Source organism: Suncus etruscus, chromosome 9 (assembly GCF_024139225.1).
Source record: "Suncus etruscus isolate mSunEtr1 chromosome 9, mSunEtr1.pri.cur, whole genome shotgun sequence".
In the NCBI taxonomy this organism is placed as follows: domain Eukaryota; kingdom Metazoa; phylum Chordata; class Mammalia; order Eulipotyphla; family Soricidae; genus Suncus; species Suncus etruscus.
In genome coordinates this window covers 99,495,298-99,504,615 of record NC_064856.1, presented here as the reverse complement: position 1 = coordinate 99,504,615, position 9,318 = coordinate 99,495,298, and the positions used below count along the sequence as shown (strand labels likewise).

Genomic DNA, 9,318 nt, shown 5'->3' with positions numbered 1-9,318 from the left:
TCTGTTGTTTATAATTTTATAGCTCCTAATGTACAGAAGATTAATTATCTGAACATTTTCTCTTTAAAAGTAAATAACTTCACTTTGTTTTGCAGGATATTTTTTGCGTCAGACTACTTAGTAGATCATATGAGGTAGGAGGAATTGTACTGCAAAGAGCTCTTACATACTGTCTGGCCAACATTCAAATACTTTTATTGTTAATGTTTTGTATGTTCAGTAAAGTCTATATATTGGATCCATCTTTAATGTTCAATGTGCCCTCCAATAATCTTGGTTCATGAGTAAATTTTAATGTGATTCTCTTATTTCCCTACAAAATGAAAACGAATTTATTCTGCTATTTTTTGGTTTGACTGAATGATATCTATTATTTCTTAAATTTTTATTTACATTTTTGATATGTTTCAGTTCTTTAGCAGATTGTAGTCTATTGATTAACCACATCAATTAATAAATTTATATAGCACTACTACATAGTTTTGCAAAATATAAGCACATAGACTTATGCAAATATAGAGCCCAATTCATATTGGAATAGAAAATAAATATATGACTGAAGTACATGCTATGTATGTTTAAAGCTTTGGATTCTATTTTGATTACCCTAAGAAATACAGGTATGAATTATAATAAAAGAATAAATAATTAAATAATAAATAAAATAATAAAATACATATTTGTAGCATACTTATAGTATCAATTATCTTGGAATATAATCATTCTGAAAAACTCAAAGTAAAGCTTCAATTAGTGCTCCTTACTTTTAGCTTTTTTTAATAACTTTTGCTAATGAAAATGATATAACACTGAATTTCTACCCATTTCTAAAAGTTGAGTTTGCATACTTCTCTCGAGTTAATTATTTAGTATCTTTTCATTGACTTCTTTTTTCTTTTTTTTTGGGGGGCGGGCTACTCCTGGCCATCTGCTCAGAAATAGCTCCTGGCAGGCACGGGGTACCATGTGGGTTGCTGGGATTCGAACCAACCACCTTAGGTCCTGTATCAGCTGCTTGTAAGGCAAACGCTGCTGTGCTATCTCTCTGGCCCCCCTTTTCATTGACTTCTGATAAATAATAACAATTCCACTAAGTACATCTTAGTGTACTTAAAATATATTACATGTTAATTAAAATCACATACTATTAAATTAGATTACATTAGATTACTAATTAGGCATTAGTTTCATTGTGTTCTTTGTGTACTTGAAAGCACACAAAAAGAAGATATGAAAATTTATAGTCTACAAAACAAGCAAAATGAGAGAATGAACCAAAAACAAAGTTAAATAGAGAAAATTTAAAAATCTATATTAGTTTTAAAAAACTACATATATTATCCTGACTTATGAATTATTATACATATTTCCCAAATAATTTGTGAATGTCAGTTTTTAAGATTTACTTTATGGAGGTCAAAAAGGAATGCAATTGTTTTTAAAATATGATTTGCATGACAATAATAATAATGATTATTTATATTTTCAGACATAATACTTAATAGAATAATTAACACTATTGTACTTTATATCTAAATATATGGTATTGACATTATTAAGCTTTTACTGAGCAGTGCAGTTAAAGATATTAGTTATATAAAGAAGACAACCTACTCTTTATAATCTTATTTTTACTCATAACTGTGAAGCTTAAATATTTGACCATAATAATCTTATGCCAACAGAGGTTATGAAATATGCCTCATCTTTTGTTAATACTCAAACATATGTTCATTAACTTTAAGCATTGTGAAATCATACAATTACATGTGAATTAGCCTAATATTCTTTTGCAAAACAACTTGGGAACTTCCATTTCTTACTTTGTTTCTTAAGCCTTTAGATTCCTAATTTGTTTGTTGTTTAAAGCAGTTTCCAAGATCATTTCCTGGGATTTTTACTATTTCTGCCACCTATTAATAGGACAGATCATGTTAAACTATATGAAAATAAATGTATGACATGCTTCATCAAAAGAGTTCCACATTATTTCTTCACTTTTCCATGATTTTCAGGTAGAACTCTATAAAGGATTTATTCTCTAGTACTTAACCACTTTCCCCAAATTTAAGGTATTTAGCCATTTAGGTCATCTAATTCTCTAAATTTTCATCTCCAAATACATTTGAGATTCTGTCTGTAACCTAAACAAGTGCCTCACTAGTTTTGTTCAACTGGTGACTTCAATATTGCATCATAAAAATGTGCATTTAAGGAGAAAAGTACATTAGAACTTCTTATCTATAAACACATTGAATGATACTTCAACTGTTCCAGAGGGAGGTTTTCTTTCTTCTTTCACAAGGACAAATTACTATTGTTTCTTCTAATAATGATAAAAACTTTGAAAAGTAATAGTGTAAAGAAAAGAGTAATACTTTTCTTTAAGAAATCATTTTGTAATCAAAGAATTTTATGCACTGTCAGAAAACCTGACTTTACAGAATATATGGGAGATTTTAACAAGGCATATATACACTAATGATGAGTGGTATTCTGTCTGTGTATGGATCCAACTGTAGAAATTGAGCAATGAACTGTTTGATTACTAAGCCATCTAACTAGTTTCATCCTAGAATTTAATGTTATATAATGCATTAGTGATACTGCATAACAGATGGAGATCTAACGTCATGAAGGTCACATAACATTATCACCTAGGAGCCAGAATCATATCACAGTGGTAGGGCATTTGCCTTGCACAAAGCCAACCTGGGAAGGACCTATGTTTTATTCCTGGCATCTCATATGGTCTCCCCAGACTGCCAGGAGTGATTGCTGATTGCAGAGCCAGAAACAACCCCTGAGCACATTTGGGTGTGAGCCCAAAGCCATAAAAAAATTATCACCTAAACGTTTTGTTCTAGTCAATTTAGGTTGTCTAGAGATTATCATCTATTACTTTCTGCAATGGTGATTGTATTAAAATATATGACAAACAAGAACTAATGAATAAATATTGCCTCAAATCTTTTTTTTACTTTATTTAAACATCTTGATTACATATATGATTGTAATTAGGTCTCAGTCATGTAAAGAACACCCCCTTCACCAGTGCAACATTCTCACCACCAATGTCCCAAAACTCCCTCTATCCCACCCCACCCCTACCTGTACTCCAGACAGGCTTTCCAGTTCCCTCATTCATTCACATGATTATGGTAGTTCTCTGTGTAGTATTTCTATAACTGCACTCACCACTCTTTGTGGTGAGCTTCATGAAGTGAGCTGGAAGTTCTCATTGTCTCTGAGAATTGTTGCAAAAATGACTTTTATTTTTCTTAAAACCCATAGATGAGTGAGACTATTCTGCATCTCTCTCTGTCCCTCTGACTTATTTCACTCAGCATGATAGACTCCATGTACATCCATGTATAGGAAAATTTCATGACTTCATCTCTTCTGACGACTGTATAATATTCCACTGTGTATGTGTACCACAGTTTCTTTAGCCATTCATCTGATGAAGGGCATCTTGGTTGTTTCCAGAGCCTGGCTATTTTGAATAGTGCTGCAATAAATATAGGTGTGAGGAAGGGTTTTTTTGTATTGTATTCTTGTGTTCTTAGGGTATATCCCTAGGAGTGGAATAGCTGGGTTGAATGGGAGCTCCGCAGGCCACAGAGCTCAGCTTATTGGATGACGAGCCCCACAACCAGAGTTTACTCACTGGGCAGCTTCAAAATGCAGTTTTTTGGGGATGTGCTCCCTAGGCCTCTGAGGAGACCTTCAGATATTCAGAAACACAGACAGGCACAGGAGAAGTTTTCCTTGAAGTCCTCAGAGTGATCAAAGGCACAGCAGGGTGGACACCTCAAATCTTATATTGAACAATTATAAAGAAGAAAATATGAAAGCTTGCATTTTTTGACAACTTGGTTAGACCTGGGGGCATCATGTTAGGTGATATAAGTTAAAAGAAGAACAAATAATAGATTATCTCATATATTTATATAGATAAATATAAATACATATAATAAATATAAATAAAGAGAATGGGAGAGAAAACAAACAAGAAAATAGATAATACTGAATGTTGACAAGCCTATAGCTTCATCGCTTTCGATTATAAAGTATATGACTATCAAGTAATGGTGAATGAAGGGGAAATGGTGAGTTGCACTGGATGTAGCATAAGGACAATGGTGAAGGATGATGTATGATATAGTGATTAAGGTGTAATAATTTTATGAATCAAAATGCTAAATTTACTATTATAATCATATTATCTGAACTTCAAGTAAATTTTAAGACACTTTAAAATAATATAAAGTATTATAATAATTATTTGCATAAACAAAGTACTTATAAAGTATAAAGTAATTTAGGAACAGTAATTCTACTTTTAAGAATCTATTAAAGGAGTATATAAACATTAATTTTGTAAGATTAATGAATGCCTATATTTCATATGTTTGTTTACCACTATGTTTATGAGTATGCTATTTACAGTAATAAGGTCTTGATACAAGCTTCCAATGCCAGAGAAATGGACAAAAATTCAGTGCACATGTACAATGGAATACTGTTCTGTTATTAGAAAATATAATATGTTAACCTTTAATTCAGCATGATTGTCTCAGTTAAGTGAACTAAGTCAGAAAAAGAATAAAACCTAATGATGTCAGCTAAATGTGCTATATAAGGAAATAAAATAAGCTAAGAGACAGCAATGAAAAAAATTATTTTATTTGAACAACTAGCTTGGTGAAAGAGTAGGCTGAAAGGTTCACTTGCTGTTTGTGGTAGAATATGGTGAACATGGTAAAATTAAAGTAAAACCTTAAAGTGTGCAAATATTTAAATCTTACAAGCCAATTTTAACTCATTATAAATAATTATTTTAAAGATTCAAATCTTGAATTAGGGACAGAACTGAGAAGGGTCTTTTTAATTACTATAGCTGTATATAGCATAAAAGGAATAAATAAGAGTAGCCAGTGATTTTTCTTGATAGGGAAGAAGGAGGAAGGGAAAAAATAAGATAGAAAAAATGACTCAGTTTATTATTTCTGACTATGAAAAGTTAATAATAAGCTATGAACCAAGGAATGAATATTGACTGGAATGTATATTGACAGAAAGGTTGTTATTCAACAAGGAAAAGTGTTCATTGCTATAATAATAAAAGCTATAGATCTTTGAGACTGAATTACAGTCAAGAGGGCTCTTGCCTTACATATTACTCACAAAATTAGATCTTCAGACCCCATGTAGACTCCATATAGCCAGCAGGAGTGAAACACGAGTGCTACCAAGTATGACTCAAAAGCAAAATCCCAAATCAAAGGAATACATTTTTTATAAAAAAATGTCTTGTCTATATATATATATATATATTGTTTTTTAGGTCACACCCTGTGGTACCCAAAGGTTACTCCTGGCTCTATGCTCAGAAATCATTCCTGGCAGACACAGGGGACCATATGGGATGCCGGGATGAGAACTGCCATTTGTCCTGCATGGAAGGCAAATGCCCTACTTCTGTGCTAAATCTCCAGTCTCCCCCCAATATATTATCTATAATTTAAGTAAAATGATGTGTGAGGAGGCAATGCCTTATAGAGCATCAAACCAGGTATTAGAACCAAAATATAACATTAGAGAAAAAAGAATAGATATAAATATGAAAATTATGGTTATTAAATTAGATGGAAACAGGTGATTTTTTCATACTATATGTATTTTTACCATATTTTGCACATATTTATTTTGTAATGTTATGTCAATAAGATTTTCCATGTGCATTATCTATATTTATTGACTCAAAAAGAAAAGTTATATTTTAGTACATTTATCCACTTTCTAAGTAAGGAACAAATGCATGTTAAATTAGATAATTATCCATAATAAAGTCCTTTCTTTCTAGTTATACATACATGAAAAGCTTATGTATTGAATTCCATGGAGATGACAGAGAAAACAAGTTTGAGGTAAAAACAAAATAAAACAAATCAGAGAAAGTCAAAGAGGTACTTTTAATTAGAATTCCTTTGAGACGAGATAACTATATCAATAATACTTCTTGCTTAAAAGAACAGTCTGCATGAAAGAGGACATTGGTAAAGGAAGTAACTTCACCTCTAATAATCCAAATATTTAAACCCATAGTGAAGTGAAGAAAAACAGCATATCTAATAAGTAAGGTAAATATGACATATTGCCTTAGTTTATTTTTGTTTTTAGTTTAATATATTGAAAATAATATAAATTTATTATTTGATCATTTAAAATTGAACTTGATTTTATTTATTGATTCTTTGCAAACATTGCTGATTTCTAAAGCTTTAACATTCACATGTTTGCATCTTTTTAATAAAGCAATTTTAATATATTTCATGTATTAAAGTAATTTTTGAAAATTATCACCATAAATAGCAATATTAAGTCACTTTGAAATATTGAAAGGTATTTTCAGGTATTATAAGCATAGAAAATATTCTATTTTAATTATTTGTCTTTTTCTTATTTGAACCAAAAATGTTACAATTATTTTTTTTCTTGACATTATATAGATTTCAAATCAGAACCTATAAAATATATTTCTAGTTTGGGGTACAAAAGTTATTTATTTTAAAGAAAAGAAATATATAAAATAAAAGACATCAAAACATTCTTGGGCTAGAGAGATAGTACAGTGATAGGGTGTTTGCCTTGCATGCAGCCCATCCAGGATAGATGGTGTTTCAAATCCCAAAATCCCAATTGGCCCCCTTGAAGGAGCGATTTCTGAGTGCAGAGCCAGGAGTGATTTCTGAGCACTGCAGGGTGGGGCCCAAGAAAACAACAAAAATCTTTTTAAAAAGCCTTAAATTACATTGTATCATAAATGCACTTTAATTTGCTAAACTATAACAAATATTATATGCATTTTCATTTTTGAAATTTAATAGGACCTAATTTGTATCAAAATAAAGTTATTAGAACAATGTTTTGTTTTTCCAAATTAAAAATAATTTAAACTTTAAGTGAGTGAATTAATAAAGATAATGTTTCTAGAACATTAAAAAAAATTGTGTTTTTCCACGCTGCTGTGCTATCTCTCCGGGCCCTGTTTTTCCTAATCTATTCTCTATTTGAAAAATATAAAAAGCTAATCACTTAAGTGGCATAGGATAATTCAATATTGATTAAACAGAAAATATTCATTATATTTTCTCAGATTATCATTAGAAAAAAAAAACAGGCTTGTTTTAAATTAGCCCTTGTATCTAAGCATTTTGGGCCAGAGTGATAATTCAGCATTAGGGTGTTTGCCTTTCAGGCAGCGCTCCCGACCTGGGATGGACCCAGGTTCAATTTCTGGCATCCCATATGGTTCCCCCGAGCCTAACAGGAGCAATTTCTGCATAAAGAGCAGGACTAACCCCTGATCACAGCTGAGTGTGTCTCAAAAACCAAACAAAAGAACAACAAAATTAATTAAAATAAAATAAAATAGCTCTACTGCAACTCTGTGTGATAATACAGAGTGATTAGTTTATTTGATGTTGAGATAATGTTGTAGCAATAATATAAATAACACTTGTGGAGGAATGATGAAGTTTTTATATAAAAGTTTATGATCTTCATAAGACTGATGATCACTGTTAAATGGGATAGTTCTATTCTCATATAAGTGGCAAAGAAAAAAGAGTAATGTTACATTTTCCTCAGAGCAATGAATAAAATTGTGAAAAATAGATTATGTTTTATAACATGATAGCTATTTCATGAGGACATTTTCTAAAAGCCAACTCTTCAAATTATTTTGACGATAATAAATAAATAAATTTTTTAATGCAGAAATGATCAAAATTTATACATTTTGTGCTTACAACAAACACTTATTTTGGAGCCTTCTGGGTAAAAATGGTCATATTTAGGTAAAAAATCATATGAAATTTGGTAAATCACCTAATTGTATTAAGTGGATAATATGAAAATATGTCTTCAAAGAATAACAAGATATAAGAAGAAAATAATATGTTTATAATGATGATATACAACTATAATTCTACTAAATTGTGGCAGAGGAAATCCTATAAAGGTATGTTGTAATTTCAAAAAATAACAGCAGTGGGATTAAGTAAATAAACAAGGTATATTCTTAAAAATGTCCTGTTATTTCAATATCTGCTTTGAGAATTTGGTTAATTTAGTTTCAACCATATGCATCAAGCATAAATGAATGACCTAAAAGTAGATTTAGGGGGAAAAAGTAAAGTCAGAATTCAGGGGATCTGAAGAGAGAACATGGACATACTGATACATAAGACAACATTCTTTAAACAGACACAATTACAATAATCCTAAAGTCATGGAAATATTCTGCATCAACTTAAAAAAAATAAAGAGCAATCATGGGCAAAATGCACTTTTTTTTTTCTTCTACAGATGAAGTACAAAGAAATACCACCCCAAGAAAATCTCACAAAATGGATGGAATTTGTTCTCTTGGACTTTGCTGATGTTCCTCACCTACAGTGGTTTTTATTTGGTTTATTCTTAATCATTTATGTCTGTATTCTGTTAGGTAATGGTACCATATTTCTGATAACAAAAGTGGACCCTGCACTCCAGACACCTATGTATTTTTTCCTAGGCAATTTCTCTTTCTTGGAAATCTGCTACGTGTCTATTACTCTCCCCAGAATGCTCACCAATCTTTGGACCCAGAAGAGAACAATCTCCTTAGTTGCCTGTGCTGCACAGATGTGCTGTGTTCTAATGTTGGGAGCCACTGAGTGTTTTCTCTTGGCTGTGATGTCCTATGACCGCTATGTAGCTATTTGTAACCCTCTGCACTATCCTCTCGTCATGAACCACAAGGTGTGTGTTCAGCTGGTGACTGGTTCCTGGGTTGGTGGAATTCCAGTCCAAATAGGGCAAACATTCCAGATTTTCTCTATGTCTTTTTGTGCTTCTAACATCATCAACCACTTTTTTTGTGATATCCCCCCAATACTTAAGCTGGCTTGTGGTGACACATTTATCCATGAGATGATGGTCTATGTAGTTGCGGTACTGTTTGTCACGATTCCATTTCTGTTGATACTTGCCTCCTATGGTAAAATCATTTCCATGGTTCTTAAATTGCCTTCAGCCACTGGTCGGGCCAAAGCCTTCTCGACTTGCTCATCTCATCTTACTGTGGTAGTGCTCTTCTTTGGGTCAGCCATTATTACTTACTTAAGACCCAAGACTCAAAACTCTGAAGGAACTGACAAAGTACTTTCTCTTTTCTACACTATTGTCACTCCCTTATTTAATCCCCTGATATACAGTCTAAGAAATAAAGATGTCATCATGGCATTGAAGAAGTTATTTTGCAAATAA

General features: G+C 31.7%; 1 protein-coding gene across 1 annotated transcript; it reads left to right on the top strand.

Moving 5' to 3' along the window:
- Positions 1 to 8,376: 8,376 nt before the first annotated feature.
- Positions 8,377 to 9,318, top strand: LOC126017736 (olfactory receptor 10AG1-like). The gene has a single exon (XM_049779789.1). The coding sequence runs from the start codon at positions 8,377 to 8,379 to the stop codon at positions 9,316 to 9,318; it is 942 nt and encodes a 313-aa protein (XP_049635746.1).